The sequence below is a fragment of the Amblyomma americanum genome, chromosome 3 (assembly GCF_052857255.1).
Source record: "Amblyomma americanum isolate KBUSLIRL-KWMA chromosome 3, ASM5285725v1, whole genome shotgun sequence".
Lineage (NCBI taxonomy): Eukaryota > Metazoa > Arthropoda > Arachnida > Ixodida > Ixodidae > Amblyomma > Amblyomma americanum.
In genome coordinates this window covers 169574697-169593828 of record NC_135499.1, presented here as the reverse complement: position 1 = coordinate 169593828, position 19132 = coordinate 169574697, and the positions used below count along the sequence as shown (strand labels likewise).

The following is a 19132-nucleotide window of genomic DNA, read 5'->3' as shown; positions in this document are numbered from 1 at the left end:
CGGCAGGGTGCGGAAACGAGGATCATGCGCTCTACAGCGTGCCGCATCGCGGACTCCCTCCCCCTCGCACGCGCCAAGCCGCGAGGGCGCACCTGCCACCAGGCAGTCCTTAAGTAGCGCGAGCTGATTAGGCCATTTACAGAGTATAACGAAGCCTCGCCGCGCGCTCCGGCGGGAAATTATCGAAGTTACGACAGACCGCGCTGTGAGCACTCTGGGCCGCTGCACTGCTGCCGGTGCGCGGATCGGTGCCTTTGCAGCGGGAACTTTCGGTACGACCTGAATGACAAGAAACATATCGCATCCTAGCCTTGTGCGTCAAGCGCGAAGAAAAGTAAAGGAAGCTTCCGGACTTTACACGCCTTTTTCCGCCGTGAAAGAGTGACAACGACAGACGTGTCACAACCCCACAACACCACCCATTATCACACGTTAGCCGCAAGTATGACGCACGTTTCTTTCGCTCGCATCCTTAAACATATGGGCTAAAACTTGCGCCGGCGTTGCGCAGTACCGAGTACCATACCGAAACTTAACGGCACGGTGTACTGAACGTATTTAAACCTGAGGGTGTTTCTAATCAATCTCTCCTAAACTGTTTCAAGTCATTTTTTCGCAGAAGCGAGTCAGAGCGGACGCAGAGTACACCGCGTCGCTCATGAAAACGAAACTCTCTTTGTTTCCATTATCTCGGTTTCCTTTGCGCGTCTTCAATTTCCGATGTACAGTCGGAGACAAAAGTCTGTGTACCGCGTCCGCCGTAAACGAAGCCTATGGTTAGCCGCCGGCTGGAGACGACACTTGGGGAGAATAAAGTCAAAATCTTGCTCTTTCACCCCCACAATTAAGTGTGGTCTCCAGCCGGCGGCTAATAATAGAGCTATCGGCTTCGTTTACGGCGCACGCGGTACAGAGACTTTTGTCCCCGACTGTACAAAATGGCTACAGCCTGCATATGCGCCAGTCTGATAGCACAGTTCAGGCGCGTTCTTCATTTGGAACTCACACTGGTATGTTTTAGAACCATCCTTTTGAAACAGCACTAACTACAGCAGTAGACACGTTTTTTTTGTTTTCGTTTTCAGTAAAAGGCGCCCTGTAATTGAAAACTGAATGCCGCGCTTATACAAACCGCACATGCGCACCCACGTTATGCACCCAGGTTGGCGATATAATTAACCAGCACGCAAGAGCGACCGACGCCTCCGGGCGGCGTGTGACATTTACACATAGCATGAGACAAAAATGGAACCATTTAAACGGTCTGCGCATCTCCAATTTTTTTTCTTTCATGCCGTTCGCCGGAGGCAAAGAAAAGAGAGGACGAGAAAAATGCGCGGCAGACGCAGCGCCGACGTCCGTTCGCAGGCTCAGTCAAAACTTCGCCTAAGCACAGCGCACTGAACTTCGGTGCTGTGGCGCTCGGCTCGTTTCAAACGCCCACGCTGGCAGCGACGCGACGCTAAAGATAGCAGCCTGGAAAAGAGCGTCGCGCTCGCGTGGATATTAAGCTCGTTGCACATCCGTCGGCGTCGATCTGTACAGCCGGCGGGCAGTCCGCCGACAGTGCACGGCGCAGGAGGCTTCCGTCGCGTCTTCGCCGCGGGCGCCGTCAGGTTTCCATTCACGGCGCATGTGAGAGCGAAAGCACACTCGCGAAGCGTTCCACTATTCCGAAAAATGCCACGTGGGAGTGAGGCGGTTCTGACAAGCAGTGGAAACTGTTTCCGAACCAAATCAGTTTCTGCCCGACGGCTCGAAGTGAGCAGAGAGCCGCGTTTGTAACGCGAAAAAGACACCTTTAGCATACCGTGTTACCTTTACCGTGACCGGGAGCCCGCGAGCCGTCACTGCGCATGCGCAGATCGCTCTGAGGCCGCCAGATGGCGCCAGGTACCCGGCAGCTGCGCGCAAGCTTTCCGCATCGGGACCGACCGATCAGCACATGCTTACTGCCGGTGGGCGGGATTTCGGTACTCCGGTCACGTAAGTCACGGTAACACGGTATGCTAAAGGTGTCCAATGCCACCGTTACCGTTAACGGAGTACCGGGAGCCCGCCCACCGCCAGTATGCACGCACCGATTGGTCCCGATGCTGCAGGAGCGCGCGCAGCTGCCTAAAGCTGCCGGGTACCTGGCGCCATCTGGCGACCTCGGGGCGATCTGCGCATGCGCAGTGACGGCGCGCTGGCTGCCGTTACTCCAGTGGCGATAACGCTAACATAGTACACGGTATGTTAAAGGTGTTTAATAGAAAAAGCTCCGGCTACTGACACAGCTGTGTACACGAACTGGCGTTCGCGCTTCGCAGACGTAATGCGTTTATCTATTTCACCCAATGAAACGCACAAGACGGAAAAAAGAAAAGAAAAACTAACTGGGTAGTCTGTGAAAGCAGTGAAGCCAGCGCATGGATGCTTCACTTGACCGCTTCTGTCGAGGACGGACAGGCCACGTTCTATGGCCGAATCGCTTAGCATGAAAACACGAAGAGGAAAATAAACAGCTGCTCTCGTAAATGCACGATTCCGCTCTGACGGAGGCAAAGAATCAGGACTGCACGGTTACACATTCGTGAAATGCAACCGATACAGCCAGTTCGGCTTAAAGCTCGCTAAATGACGTTGTAGGCTCATAAGCATATCAAGATCTAACCTACAAGGCATCCCAAACCCAGGGGATACAGTAAAACTTGAATAGCATGCAGCCAATTTTGAACCAAAAATAGAACAAAAAGTCGACAGCATGCAAGGGGATGCGAACTGGGGTCCTTCGCGTCCAAAACGCGGTACTGGTCTACTGCGCCACAGAAGTGACGTGCAGAGCTTCCTATGACGTCACTTATTACTACCAGTAGTCGAGAAATGCCTCCTTTCAACGTCTTTGGGTGGAGCATCTCAGTCAGAGGTTAGGAGGTTCCGGTTCTGTTCCTCTGATACAAGGGAATCGCGCTCGAAAGCCAGCTAAGTTCACGTATTCGTACCTGACATAAAGCGACCGCTTCTGAGAAGTCCTTAGGCTGCCCGTTGTGTTCAGCATCTGTTCCCTCAGGTCGTGGATCTTGGCTTCAAATCTGTTGTACTCTGCAAGAGAAGGGGAAAAGAAAAAGAAGAAAGACCGTCACGTAACAATTCGTCGCAAACACTGACAACGGGCACACTATTCGATCGACGAACACAGGAAACACGCACCTCTGAAGTCAAAAAATTGTATTTAGAAATGCAACAGAACAGCCGCAGGGCCCTCGGACTTCGGGAAAAACAGCCGTTTTTAGCGGAAACTTCACTCAAGTGATCGCATTGTCAAGAAAAAAAGTTGCGCAACATGCAGCGGTTAAACTAAAGGAATAGACAAGTTAACGGAAACGCACAGCAAACTGTTCTCAGCGAAATTGTAATATCGCACGAGGTTTCGTTTATGAAACAAAATATGCGCAAAGAAGTATAAGAAAAAAAAAGCGATAAGAACTGTACCGATTGCAAAGTGCACACTCCATTAAATTGTGCTATGAATGGGAGTCTCGCGGGCGGCGACGCGCAACTTCCCTCAGAATAAAGTCACTACCTTAGAATGACTTTTGACGCCACCTGCTGGAAGCCAGCTAAACCGCGACCACAAATGTTGGCCCGGTGTTTCACCCACGAACCTTGCCACCGCACAAGAACAAGACAGTGGTGCAACAAACACTGCGCTACAACGACACGTCAGAAATGCCGACAGCCGTTTCAGCACTGCAACCCCTCAGTAGACTTCTGTACTCTGATTCAGAGGGTTCAGAGTAAAAGCGGAGATAATCCGAAGTAAACAACGTACAATCATGAATGCAAACTACCAGCTTAAAAAGAAGAAGAAAAGACATAGATAGCTTAAAAATGGCTTCTTCCATTTGTGAAAACAGCGACGTCAAAAGCCCGAAAGCCGAAAACCCGGTTCCGGAAAAGTTTTCAGGAAACCTCGACGTGCCTCCAAATGTCAGATGAAAAGCACTGCGCATTCATTGCAACCCGGTAGCAATGATGGAAAAGAAAAGGATGCAAACAATACACAGAAACCCGAGAATAAGAAGCCCTGAGTGTAAGTAAACACACAGCGTACAGGGCCTCGCTAACGACACCCATTTCAGAGCCGTAAGTGCCGCCGTCTGCCAACAAGCAAGCGACCAATTCCACTTAGGCGACATCGTTTCGCCGCCTCGCGTGACGCTTCAATCAAGCAACTTCTAACGGAAAAAAAAAATATATATTCCCAGAACGAGGTTCCAGAGAGTGAGAGGGGAAAGGAAAATCCCTGTCACGGAACGGGCTGACGCACAGGCGAGCTTCAGCAGCGGACAAGTAGGGAGCTCATCTTGGGATCAGTACACTATTTGCGATCATTCGCTGTATTTGAGTATTTCAAGCGTGAAGAAAGGGGACTTGGGGGGGGGGGGGGGGGGGCGCTTAAAGGACAACTTAAACCGCGAAGAAAAGTTCCAGGAACCTGAAAGAGCTTCAAGCAAGCGCCCGAGCCCAGGCGCGGATATCTGACATGTACAGATATCTGCGCTCCGCTCGCGCATGCTCGCGCATGCGCAGACAGGCTCCAGCGTACGCCCGTGCGCGTAGGCGCCCCTCCCGTACGCCTAGGATGTGTCCATCGAGTTGGGGCTTAAGATTCACGAATGGTGAAAGGTAATGGCCAGCAAAGGTCATACGAAGATGTCACGCACGTAAAACGGCAAGTTTCAACTCACTGTCCAGGAATACTGAAGTGAAGAAAACCGTTTTGAAAGGTTTAAAAATTACCCGCGTGTTATTCAGCGCATGCTAGAGAGACAGGCATTTTCTTACAGTGCCTCTATTTTCGCCTCGCGACGAGTGTGTGTATATGATTTGTGCATACGTTAGCAGTACAAAAACTCGACGCCTACAGTAATTTTTTATCGAAAAATGTCTCCGGTATTCAAATGAGCCCGTGTACTACGGAAGGTACAAAACAAGACCCGATAGAAAAGACTAAAACGCATTAGCCACCCTACTGCAATCAACACTATAGTATAACGGACTGAAAGAGAAAAACAAACGCAGATGCCATGTGCTCCTCTTACAAGGCGCCGAAAACATAATTTACTGGCGATATCTCTCTCTCTCTATCTCTCTCTCTCTCTCTCACACACACACACACACACACACACACACACACACACACACACACACACACACACACACACACACACACACACACACACACACACACACACACACACACACACACACACACACACACACCCGCGCGCGCGCACACAACAAAAAAGAAAAATGCCGACGGCACTTAAGACAGTTTACGTGCTTTGATCGCGAAAGCATGAATGTCTCATCGTTAGTTTACACGTCGTCGGTTGGAATCAATGTTGCGAGCTAGCCTCCAACTTGATTAGCAGCAGCATGCTATGTGCAATGAGAAATCGCATCACACCCAGAACGCTGCATGACGAACGGTTGCGTCACAATTTCGATAGTAATGTCGAGGAAGGCACACAATTGGAGGTACAGGGTCGGTCAAAAGTTCCCACCCTAAACACCGCTCTCAATCTATCAGGGCTGTGAAAGGCGAGAATGATGCTTCTTCTACCTCGTACAGATACGTTCAGCTTCGAGGATGACGTAAATGACCAGCCGCATAAGCTCAAAAGCAGACCCTGTGACCTGGAAACTTTTGACCAATCCTGTACATGATGAGTTTATACGTAGTCGGTTGGAATCCCTGTCGCAAGCTAGCCTCAAACTTGACTAGCAGATGTGTGCTATGTTGCAACGAGAAATCGTACGACACCACCCGGAACGCTGTACGACAAACGGTTGCGTCACAGTTTAGCTACGAATGTTGTAGGGAAAACTGGCGCCACACAAGGCCTTAAACGATTCTGTCGACAGCGACTAAATGAACGCAAACAGTGGAACGCACTATCGAGACGTAAGTGGCCTAATCCCCCAGGGCACCTTGTGCACCCTCAGGCAACGCCGCGAGACGAGTACACAAAGTGAGACGACAAAACCGCTCAAGGCCCCCCCTTAGGCGGGCGAACGCATCGTCGCATGGCGAGACGCACGGCAAACGACGACGCAACACCGCTAACAAGGCCACAGCGTGCCTCGCACATCACCCGCGGCGGAGCTCGAGCCACCGATCGACGGGAGCTCTGGCCTCCCGCAGCAGCTGGCTCAAGCAGCCGCGCGCTAATCTGGCGCCCTGCAACGCCGACAGAGTGGCCTGACGCTTGTCTCACCACGCTCGCAACAGAAAAAAAAAGAAGAAAAACACGTAAGAAAGTAAGCACAAATAAATCAGCGTAATGAAGGGGCTTTGGAGCGGGTAAGCAGCTTTAGGTCGAAAAGGAAGCAGAGGGGACGCGTGGCCGAACGAAATTTCGCTCCTTTAACAATGCACCCATTTGAGAGAGAGAGAGAGAGAGAGAGAGAGAGAGAGAGAGAGAGAGAGAGAGAGAGAGAGAGAGAAGTCCCGTGGGAGAACGTGTTCTCGGCAACGGTCTCGCAAGTTCCCATTCATTCAACAGGTTTAAGAAAAAAGAAAAAAAAACCCTTTCAACGCGGTGCGAAACATTTCTCCCACGCTAACAAGCGGGCAAGTAAGTGACACCGCTTGCCAGCGGCCATCAAAGCCACAGAAAGCGGCTACCAATAGAGGAAGAGAAAATGAGGTGGAAAAAAAAAAAGACTCGCTCTAATAGACAGGCCCTTGGCCGGACAACATGAAGATTCTTTCCCTTCATTACGTCGACCGCTTTCGTAATTAGCCAAGTTCGTTTCCACAGGTCGTGCACTCTGCCCTAATGATGGCGTCACTGTCTTTCAACACAATACACACGTTAGTGCTTGACAGGTAGGTAAGGTAGGTGTACGCGTTGTCACGCGACCACCGCGGTGACATGTAACGCTTCATAGAACAACACAAATGCGTGCACATAATATCCTAATTTAAAAGTTTCCCTTTCCTGCCGGACAAGGTAAAGTTGAGGTGAAGCCGGCTTAACATTCACCAACGGCGAGCCATTGCGTTCGCATAATCGTCCACTGCGCCGAACGGATGATCCCGGCGATGACGGGCTAGGGTGCCGCCACGCCTAATGGCGGTACTGCGTGAGCACCGTAACATTAACCGTCCTGAGCACCGCAGCGGCCCAGCGAGACAGCACCAGTGGCGTGCGGCGGGCAGCCGTCGCTAGGAGACGCGCTTGCCGTTGAAAAATTGAGCACACCATTAACGCTGACAGCGCGAACGCCGTCGACGCAGAAAGGACAAGAGCAGCGGGCAACCGAGGCGGACACCGAGCAAGAGCGACAGCCCCGAGAACGAGGCGCGACGAGTGACAACAGTATTGAGCTTGCCCGTGCACATCCCAACTCTTCTTCGAAGGAGTCGCCCAATTCCTCGTCTCCCCCCTTATCACCTGAACGTCGACAGAGGGATTTTACATACTCGGTGAGAGTCACACAAACCGCCACGAACGCGGCAAACTGCTCGTCCAAATGGGAGCGCCGGACAAGGCGCGAGATAACGGTGCTTCCTCCCTGAGCAGTAAATGTTACTGAACGTCTGTACACGTACTAGCGCATTTAAAGAATCGTACCCTAGCATAACTTCACCCAAGATTATTCGCGAAATACGACCCAGTAAAATATTCACGACAGTGCTCTGTGCTACCCTGCATGCGCCATCCGCAGACAAACCTGAAGGGTTTCTATTGCCAGAACCAACGTTCCTAAACGGAGCAGATTTCGCCCGAATCGGTGCGCGGTTCGTGTTATAAGCGCGTTAAGGCGCTGTCACGAACGGGGACAGAAGTGACGGAGGTATTCGGGCTCCTATCTAGCCGCTTTTCCGTGCAAAGGTGACATTAAACCGGTGTTTGCTTTTCCCGCAACCAGAGTTGGTTTGCAGGCGACGCCAAGTGGAGGCCTGGCTCTTGTTTAAGGATATATCAGCCGGAGGATATTTAACCCGCCCTAGTCTGCAGTGTTGTGTGATCTCTCTGTAACACACTAAGCGGGCCCGCCCCGTGAAGCCTTCGGCTAGCCCGCCAGCTCGGAAAGTAAGTCCTCGAGCTAATTCGTGGGCCGCCTCAGCCTCGTTCAGCCAGTGTAAGCTATGTAAAGCCAGGGCTGATCTTGATCACATTTTGTGGGAATGCCCACAGGCTCCCTCTGTGGGAAGCATAAAGTCTTTAGAACAATGGGAGACCTTATTACTCAGCTCCCATCCGGAGATTCAACTGAAGACCGTCCAACTGGCCGAAACCGCCGCTAGGGTCCAAGGACTCCTGGCCGTCGTCTAGGTGGGAAGGCTTAAAGCCTTACCTACACCTGTTGGACAAATAAAGTTTTACAATCCAATCCCGCAACCAGAGACGACGTTAAACCAACCTGCGTCACGAAATATATGTACCGTCGGTCGCAAAAGTTGCTAAACTTTTTCGCGGCCTCTGAGCCGGCCTGTCTCACTTTTCTAGGCTACATGCCCACATGGTACGGAAAAAAAAAAAAACAATGTTTACAACATTCGATTCCGTGGTCCGTGCACGGAAGGCAGCGTATATTTGCGGCACAACGCTCCAAGTACCAAAAAAAAAAGGGCACCCCACGCTGTTTCCGGCTGCTGGCCGCCGCAGTCATGATAGACCAGCGTACCGTAGCGATGGCGCCGACCGGCCGCAGGCTGTTTTAAAGAATGAATGAACTTAGTTTTGTGCGTCCCAGAGACGAGAGCTACGACTAGGCTACGCGGTTTTTAAAAGGGCACCGAAACCGCGGTACACAAGCAGCCTGTCACTTCGCCGCCAACGGAAACCCGGACCTTGAGTACAGGGTCCCGGGTTCGACCCTTGCCGCGGCGACCGCTTAATTTCCGGTGGAGGCAAAGTGCAAAGATGTTCTCTCTAATGAGGTTTCGCAGAGCATTAAAATAATCTGACCAGGTCGAAACTTATACGCAGCCTCGCATTACGGCGTCGCTGAGAGCAGCTCCCTCGGCTTTTCGTACTTAAAATATCCAACCATCACTCATTCCTGAGAACTAAGCTCCTGATATACTGAAGCCAGCTGCACCTCCAGCGACTCTGCCACACATTTTAGCGAGGCGGAGCAACCGACCCGAGATTTTTCAAACGGTCCTTTGTGATCATGCTGCAGAGACTGCCACAATGAGCACGAGGTATTTTCTTCTCCATTCCGGCCTTCCAGACCGTTGCAGGCTCTCCTTTAAACTTTTTTTTTTTTTGCATTCTCCCCCCGGCCGCGGCGGCCGAATTTCGATGGAGGCAAAATTCTAAAAGCCCGTGTACTGTGCGATGTCAGTGCATGTTAAACAACCCCAGGTGGTCGAAATTTCCGGCGCCCTTCACTACCGCGTCCCTCACAGCCCGAGTCGCTTTGGGACGTTAAACGCCCATAAACAATAAACCATATCTAATCACTGAGATTTTACGGTGCTGTAGTAATGATGGTGGTAATCCAGCAACGTGTTATGCGAAATATTCCTGCGTTCAAAACTTTTTAAGTCGGAAGCAGACTGTGTTTTTCCTCCCTGCCGATACGCGATAAGTTGAAAAATTTGCACTCTATACCGTCTTCGAGAGTTAGCGTAAGAACGAAAAGCATTGCACGGAAGGCGCAGCGCACTCCACAGGGGTTCAGAGATAATGGTATCTTCAGCTGGGAATCTCGGCTAGCGCATCTGCCGCCGCCTTCTCCCGCTTCTGCTCTTCGAATTGGGCAGCCAGGTTGGTCGGCCTGGCGGCTTTCGCGGTTTGAGCGGCCGCCGCCATCAGTCGCTTTTCTTCGAGTTGGGCCGTTCTTCACGGTGATTACTAAAGTGGTAAGCGTCCAATCTAGATTCGAGAAAACCACTTTTCGACATTTCTTAAAACAGTGGTTGCTCTTCAAGGTGCGCGTTTATCTTCAGGAAGCATTTCACCGCCCATAAAACCTGATGAAAATGGCAGACAATCACAAAATGCTTGTTCTCATCGGTGAAGTGTACTTACTGGTCGATGCACACGACGTTCACTTGGGCCCTGATGACGAGTTGCGAGCTGCTAAATTAATCGAGAGGTGTCCGGTTACTGAGGAAGACGTCACATAAAAATCTCCCACATACTTTTGCTCGGCGCGCAACTGGGGAAAAAAGTCTCCTGGACGCCTGAGCGGCAATCAAAGACGACAGGTCTGCCACTAGCCAGTGGTTTATGACCACCCTCGCGGAGATGAAAGGCCGACTAACATTCTCTAATGAACGGTAGTGAAAAAAGGTCATTAGCACACACTGCACTAATCCGCCTAATAGCAATTTGCGTGACCTGGAGACCTTTTTCCCAAACAATGCCTAAGTGCACGGACTTTGGGAACTTCCATCGCGTAGGAAAGTTTTTTTTTCTTCTTTCTGCTAGACACCATTCGGAAAGAAAATTTTCGGAATGTTTCAGAAAATTTCAGCCTGAGTTTCGGCGCCGGCTTCAACGCGGTTTCGGAACAATTTTTGCCACTGAACCTGCCGAGAATGGGAGTTGAAATCATTTCACGCTTGATACACTTTGTTGCACAGTCGAACGACACCTGCCTTGCTAGACGCACACGAGTGGGCTTATAATTAAAAAGAAAAGTTACTTGTCATCAAGCAGACCGATGTTCTAAAGTCGGCGTCTAAAGAACTCGAGTTTCCCTCCATCCCCGTTTTCCCCACTTGCAACGGTGGACATATACTTCGTACAGCACAAAAATGCAGTATCAAAAAAAAGAGATTATGTCAAATAAAAAATTCTGTATTGACCTGTGCCGTAATACATTTAGTTCTCCTCTTATTGCTACACAGTGGTGCAGCCAGAAATGCAGCGAAGAACGAGACAGAGAGAATGTGGTTCTCGAAGGAAAGAGGAAGTTACCGAACTAAGTGGTAGTAAACAGGACACAAAATGACAGAAGAGAACTGGGTACGAGAGGTGAGATTTCGAAGAATTAAGTACACAGCATGTTCCCGGAATATAAGGGAGCGAACCAGAGAGAGAGAGATATATACAAGAGTGGTAGTGTGCTGCTTATGTACAATGTCCTCCGCGATTCAGAAAAACGGGACTTCGTTCTCTAGGTCATGCTCGCATATACTGTATGTGCCTGCAGTTCGTTTAACCTGTTCGGTTAAACGAACACGCAGGAGCTGCGACGGACGAACAGCAGCATAGGTTATACACGCACGCACGCGCAAGCACGTTAACGTTAACGGAAGTTTTCAGCCAGAAATAGTTTCGCGCTAACTCTGCCTAACCTACTCACGCAGAACACTGTAGGGCAGCTTGGCGCAGGTAACTTAACCCAACAGAAAATGCCGGGGACCATAAAGCAAAAGAAAACGGAAAAGAAGGATCCACCACAGGCGCGTTCAAAGCGCAGGGAACGGGGAAGGGGCTCGGAGCGAAGCACTGCCGTACGCGCCCCTGTCGATCTCCTATAGCGATCAGTCATCGACCGCAGCAGGGAGCACGCGAGGTTCCTTTCGAAAGGCCGGGCTCTGTGCACGCTGTAAGGGAGGTACCGCGAGCTGCTTATAGGCCAAAGCGGGACTGTAAACAAACAAAAAGAAGGTCTTCCCTGAGGCTTCAAGGTAGCTGCACACTGGCCGCTGCTCCTGCGCAGCGCTTCTCTAGCGTGTAGCCAAGGAAGGCGAAATAAAAAGGCTGCGCCCGGAAAATTAACCGATTCGTTACGGGTGCTGACATAGATGGCGGTGCCAAGTAGGCGCCCTAGTTGTTGCCCGCTGACACCCAGTTTAGTTTGCGGGAAATATACCAGCGGTAGGGATTCACTAAAAGCGATCTTCTACAATGCGTTTGCGGCCGTATGTTATCCTCCACGAAGCCACCTCCCTGAGCGAACGACCGGCACGAAATTCAGTACAGGCTAGCGGAGGACAATGCCCTCCTCGGAAGACTACTAATTAACGCCCTCTTATCGACGAAAGCGGTGCCAGGATATGCTGCATCCTTCAGGGGCGAAATCCTGGACTAGCGGCAGCGCACGTTAAGGGACGCGCTCAACAAAGGCGGCCACAACCGACGCCACCGGCGATGCCACGCGTCGCCTTGACTCCGCGCGCGCTGTCAGTGGCGCGTGGCAGCCTGACTCAGCGCCGCCGCGGAAGAAGGAAAGAGAATGCAAACGGCGGGAAAGCGAGCGGAGGAGAGGGTGCTGCTCACCGCACAGGGTGCGTGGCGCGGGCATCGGAGCCTCATGCGCGACCACGGGACGACGCTCTTCGGGTTTCCACGGCTACGCTAGCGTACGGCATGCAACGCAGGCGACGATGACGGCGGCGGCGAATTCCTGGAACCGAGACGTGCTGCCTCCGGAAGCCGTAGGAGGCATAACCAGGTCCCTCAGCGAGGAGAACGCGGATGCACAGGGCGGGTGACGTCACGAAGCATGGCAAGACGCGGCGCGCTGTCGGTCGGATTTTCGCACGCACACAGAGAGAAACACACGAGCGCGCGCACGCGACAGGCGAGGAGTGCGACAGCCGAGCACCGGCGTCCAGGACTGTAACGCCACCGGGAGCCGGCCGGCCGGCTTGATGGCTATGCCGCGTGTCTGGAGAGGGACGAGTGGGCGCGCCGGGCCCCAGCCGAGGGTCCCCGCCGATCGATGGGCGCATGCGTTGTCGACGGGAAGGGGCGGACGCCGTCGCTCGCGAGCACTGCGACGGAGGGGAACACGAACGCGCCCTGCTCTCTTGCCTTTGGGCGTCAAGCCGCCGCGTTCAAAGATTCATGGGGAGGAGAAATTAGGCGCCCCGGGCCCCGTCCTTTGTGTGCAGGCACCGCCGGGCTACCTCTCCGGGGGACACCGCGCTGCACTGGCAGTGACGCACGCGTGACGGGTGCGAGCGGAGCGAGACCCGTGACTACCCGCAGCGGAGAAAGGGGGAAGCAAAACGCGAAGCCCGTGCGGTATACGGCGCGCGCTCAGACTTAATTAGCGGAGAAGCACGTCGAGCCGCGGTCCGATCGAGCCTCTATTACGGCCGCTATTGGTCGCTCTCGATGTGCAGGGGGAAGCACAGCATCGATTCCGGCCAGGCCGCTTCTTCCGGGGGATCCACCTCGCGAGGTGATCCTTTTTTACGCCTCGAGCGCGCCGGACAGAACGACGACGCGGAGGTGGTCTCACGCTCGGCCGGACGCGTTCGGATGCGCCCAGGCGAGAGAATGGGGTGCCTCGCTCTTCTTATCCCGGGGCATCGTTCGGATCCCCTTCTTCCCACCTGAAGGGGTTGCTGCTTCCCAATCGAAAGAACCGCCGCCGCAGGAGATGCAATTGAAGGCGGTGCGTCGGTGCGTTCGCGGCCGGGTCAGCCGCTTGCTTTCATCGCCCGTGCTGCCACGCACAGCCGCAGTCGTTTCCACGCTTCGATGAACGTGAGCGGATGGATGAGAATACGTGCGCATCGTGCTTCCCATTGTAAAACAACAGTTCTCAACAGCAAAGTTCGAAAAGAACGAACTTGGCTACTTACACCTGTGTCGATTATCTTAGCGCAGAATGCGCGCAGGTTAAGACTTCGAAATTCCAGCCCCGAATCTATAGCTAGCTTTCGCTAAGTAACGCTATGAACGAATGAACTCTGGGGAGGTGCGCTCTCGTGCACGACTGAATCTACTATAGGTGACCTAACCGCCCCAGCGTCAGCCAAGAGCGCTTTCTTGCGTTAGCGGTATAGCCCTCTTTTGGCGATAAGGCCGTGGTCTGTGTGTCCGAAACGTCCACCCCAGCAACACCCCTAGCGGATCGGGGCACCTTCTGGGCACGCTACGGGACCGGAAGATGCTCCCTTCGGACCACCCACCGGTAAAACTGCATCTACCACCTACAAGCCTTCACCACACCACCTGCGCCATTATGATAATTATGATGATCAAAACGTTTTTTATTTTGTAAACCAAAAAGGCTTGCGTTACAGGAAGACTGATAGGGTACCTATTCCGGGACACCATTGGAAAAAAGCCTCTGCCCGTGCTCTTTCGACGAGGCTTCGTTGTTCCAAGAGGTCCAAGCTGGACAGAGCTGCCTCCAAGCCCCCCAAGCCCCAAGTTGGCTGATTCATATTGGCAATACTGTTGCTCTTCTGAAAAGCCCAAACCATATGGTACAAGTCTGCCTTCTGACCACAAAATCTGCACTGCGCCGAAAAGGACTCGGGCTCAATGGCGTGAAGCGTAGCTGGATTACTAAACGACATAGTTTGTAGCCTTCGAAGGTGACACTCTTCTGATTTATTAAAGCGGGCCTCAAGACTGTCTGCCTCTCAAGGCGCAAATGCTGTGGCACCTCTGAGTGTGCTGTTAACGGAGAGGAGGAGCAAATCAGTAAGGGAGGACTCCGGGGAAGAAAAGCTCGGGCCAAAGCGTGCGCACGCTCGTTTCCTTCAACTCCCGGTGACCTGGTCCCCAGATCAGCTCCTTCCGTGCAGGTGGAGTACTACTTAAGAACCTTGCACCAACCAGAAGGCGAAACGAAAAGCGACGGCGAAATCGAATTCCATAAGACGCAATGGGAAGGCGGTCAATGTAAAAGCGAAATGTACAACCTATACTACAACGCACATTCGCCGCACCTAATCGTATGACCACCTATGCATTTTCTCATCCGTCATCTACAACCTTTGTCCGCAAAGTTCCGAGACTTAGTCCATTAAAAAACGCGTTTAACATTCAAATAATTTGTGCAGCACCTCTTCGAAATAGTCTCCCTTGCAGTCTATACACAGCTTCCAACGCCTCTTGAGGTCTTGGAAACAGAAAACGTTTCTTTTGGCAGGGCTGTCAGCTCCTTTGTCGTGGCGTCTTGAATGGCCTCCACACTCCCCACCCAGCGACCTTTTAGGGCTCCCTTCACACGAGGAAACGGGAAAAAATAGCCTCGGGAGAGGTCAGGCGAGTATGGCGGATGGGGAAGTACAGTAATGCTTTGCTTGGCGAGAAATTTCGTCACGCTGAGAGCAGTGTGCGGGTGGAGAAGGCTCCATTGTCTGGATGCCCAGAGGGCGAAGGCGTCGCAGTGCATCACGCATGTGTTTGAGCACGCGGATATAAAGCTCCTGATTCACCGACTGCCCTTGTGGGACGAACTGTGGTGTATGACACCTCTGGCACTGAAAAAAAAAAAAAAACTATCAGCACCGTCTTTGTTTTGGTCTTCTGTCTTTCCCGACGCCGGAGAGCTTGTGGACCGCCATTCGGCGCTCTGCCTCTTTGAGGATCGTATTGAAAACACCATGTTTCGTCTTCAGCAATGATGCTGTCGACGAATGCAGCATCCTTCTCTGCCTCGGAGAGCAAATGAGCGCTCACTGATGCCCGCGTGTCCTTCTGGTGCTGTGTGAGGGAGTGCGGCACAAGTCTGGCATTCAGCTTTCGTTTCCCTAAGTTCTCACGCAAAATTTGGTGGCATGTTGTCCTAATACTGTCAAAAGCATCTGATAGCATGCGGACTGTAATGGTGCGATCTTGATGTACGATTTCCCTCATCCGAGCCACGTTGTTTTCATTCTGTGAGGTTGAAGGGCGCCCCTGCCTTGAGTCGTCTTCCACCGACGTTCTCCCCGAAACGAACCTCCTGTGCCCCTCGAAAACTCGCGCCCGCGATAATGTCTCGTTGCCCTAAGCGTCACGAAGGAGCTCATACGTCTGTGTGGCTGTCTTGCCAAGCTTCACACAGTATTTTATGTTTACACGCTGTTCGAGGTGGACGTCCATCTCTCCACATTAACTCACAGTAGAATGCGCGAACGACTAGTGAGTGACAACGTATTTGTCTGCATGTAGCTGCATCTAGCGGCTGCCGCAGCAATTAACATAAATACCTCAGGTTAGCCCGAAAAGATGGCGCTACACATACGCACCAACATTTGTTTTGGGGAATCATTTTTAGAGAAGAAAATAAATCAGTTTCGAAACTTTACGGACAAAGGTGGTACTTATCACTCTCGTCAGAGGCGTCCACACTATGTCATCAGTGTTGGCGTCGCATACGGAACGGCGGTGAGACTTGATCGAATGAATTTACATCCAATTCCGCTTACGCCTTGGAAATTCGCCCTCAAAAGAGGTTAAAATGATTCGCAAAGCCTTTGAGAACGATTCCATTAGCGCAACGCAGATAAAATTCTAGCAAAGCCAGTTCCGGGATGGCCTCAGCAATTCTGAAAGTGATGCGCGCTGCGGAATGCCTCCCACTGTTCGAACGCCCGAAAATGAGGAACGGGGTGAGGAGCGCGATCGATGAAAATCGCCAAGTGGCAGACAGATAACTGCAAGACGACCCCGTAATGCAGTACTTAGGCGCGATACGCATGGCGGCCAAATCGATCGTTGACTATTAACAGCGGAACAGATAGAATCTCGTGCTGAAGTTACAAGCTACTCGCCAGAAGTTGGTCGAATGAGTCATATTTCTCGAATATTACAAGAGGAGATGCGACGTACGCCTAGCGGTACGATCCACAAGCGGAAGTGCAGTTCAACCAGTGGAAGCCGCCATGATGTTCACGTCACACACGAAGTCGAAGCAGCGTGAAAATTACGTTGAAGATTATTCGTTTTTCATCACGGGGACGCTGTGTTCTGTATATATGTTTTTTTCGGGCCGCACGATAAACAGACAATACAAAACCACAGTCGAAGCTTCGCAAAATCTGGTGACTGGCAGCTGCACCATGACATTACGTCTGCCCGTTCACCACGCCTCGTGTGGCGTTCTCAGCAAAAGCATAGTGTCAGCCACCAGCCGCTAGAGCTCTGATGAGTATAGTATTCGTCAAACTCTAGGCCGTCAGAGAGGTAAAAAGACGGCGCGAAATACACCTGACGGCCACCTCAAACGAAGACTTAAAAGAAATGAGCAAAGCTGGACTAAGAACGTGAGCTCCTAAAAGGAACGCTTCGAAGGGGCAGTAAGCCGTCAATGCCCTGGGTTGCCGACTTACCAACATGTGCCCCAACCACTCCCCGCGTCTTAGCAGCGTTCATTTCAACGGCTCGAGTCCCGTTAGGGGACCACTGAAAGCGCGGCCACGCGCTCACTCGGCATCGAAAGGCAAAAAGCGAGGAGCAGACCTTTTGCTTTTTCCACTGTCCCCCCCCCCCCCCCCCCCCCATCTCGAAAAGCGACTTTCAAAACGAAGCGCAGATCACACATTCACTCTTCGCTCGAGAGGCAGAAAGGAACAGGTGGGGGAGGAAAGCGATGTGCCTCCTCTGCCTCGAGAAGCCACTCAAGGCGGCGGTCTGCAGAAGGCCCTGGAAAAGACTGAGGACGCTTTACGCACACAAAGGTCAGAACGCGGGAAAGCACGTCCGCAACACGCGTCGCTGTTCAACCTCAACCTCCGTAATACCCGCATAAAAAAAAAGGAAAAACACTGCACAGCCATGAACAGTCACCGCTGTGACAGCAAACTCGCGACAAGGAAAACCTTGCCGACCAACGCACACCCCCAATCCCTCCACTGGAGAACTGGGGCCGCGGCACAAAAAAAAAGGGGGGGGGGGGCGCAAACACGCGCTGGTCGACAGCAAACACGCGGCTTGCAGAGAGATAGAGAAAAGGAAAGCACGCCCACCGAAATGGTGGAAGCCCGTCGATACGCGGCCGGTCAAGCCTACCACAACCGGCGGCTGCCAGAGGCTGGGGAGTTTATTTTCCCCCACTCGGACGGATAGCCCCAAGCATTCCAGATCCGCGAGGCTTTGCTCTGCTGTATTCCGCTCATCGACGGTGAGCGGCGAATGGCTGCGCCCTAGTGCAAACAAACGGCGGACCACTCAGCGGCGTCGAAGGGAGGGACGCGAGAGGGAGGCAGCAGAGAGTGCTCAGTGAAATAAGAGAAAATAATAAAAGGTATGGCAGAGAAACGTAAGACTGCGTACGGGTGAGAATGCGAAAGCATTAAAGTGCTCAGTCATGCTACGCTGCAGAATGACAATGACCACGAGGCACCACTATGACTGCGTTGTAAACCTTAGATTACATTACTTGTTAAGTGCCGAGTCATGCTACGTGCACAAGTAAAGTGCTGAGTCATGCTGCTTTGCAGAATGATTATCAGGCATGACTATGACTACTTTACATTTCATTATTCACGGCTACACATGTTCGCTTACATGTGTTGTGACATCGTATACACCGGCATACTGCACGATCCGAATTTCCTGCCATAGACGGCGGCGGACGGCTTTTGTGCTAATGGGGCATATAATGCTTTCGCATTAAAACAGCACCCCCCTCCCTCCCGCCGGTTTTGTTGTTCCCGCGACAACAGAAACAGAAATAAGAAAAGGAGCTGACGACGACGCCAAAAGCAGCAATACTCGCAGACGTAGATAGAGCTGCTCGCGTGCCTGTCAACTAAAACTAGAACAAGACATTTTTTGGTTGCTTTGACCGCAAATGTCGCGACGGCGAAGCATACGTAAAGCTCCCTGCATTAAAGGGTCAGCAAGGACAAACTAAAGTTGGCCACTGCTAATGAGAAATAAGCTACTTTAATTGAAAATGGAGCTTTTATGACGTCCAGTCCATTTATTGCATGGATCTCTGAGGCCGGACCACGCTGCCATTTACTTCCAGTTATAGATCAAGGCACCCTTAAGACACTTTACGTTATTATTCACGTCACCAGTTTGGATAGACCGGCGGGAAAAAACTCAATATTAAACTTCAAATTCATCAGCACTAAATGGTAAAATCGAACTTTGCTAATGATGATAGTGAATTTTTATGGCGGCTAAAGAGCGCCATGGCACAACGTATTTTTCGTTTGCTCAAGGTGGTATCAAAGACCCATTACCCAAGCATTTTCGCCCTAAATAAGCCGAGCACCAACCAGACAGGGGAAAGCTTGCACCCATTGTATCACCGGTGGGTACCCGGCGGTTCTGGGGATCGACCCCCCCCCATTTCCTAATAAAATAAAATGGATGGAGTTGTGTTGAGTGCGCCCTTATTAAGTACAAGACAAGACCACCCTAATAACGAGGCGTTTCTGTGCGCACTAAAACAAATATGACTGCGGTTAAAGATCATCGGCGGA

The 19132-nt window shown here is 51.9% G+C and overlaps 1 protein-coding gene across 19 annotated transcripts in view; it reads right to left on the bottom strand.

Annotated features, from left to right (window-relative positions):
- dlg1 (MAGUK family member discs large 1) overlaps positions 1–19132 on the bottom strand; it is a 540041-nt gene that overhangs the window by 17608 nt on the left and 503301 nt on the right. For all 19 annotated transcript variants that reach the window (XM_077658735.1, XM_077658726.1, XM_077658727.1 and 16 more), the window contains one exon: positions 2985–3084. In XM_077658735.1, coding sequence (XP_077514861.1) covers positions 2985–3084 — 100 coding nt within the window. The remainder of the gene's footprint in view (positions 1–2984; positions 3085–19132) is intronic.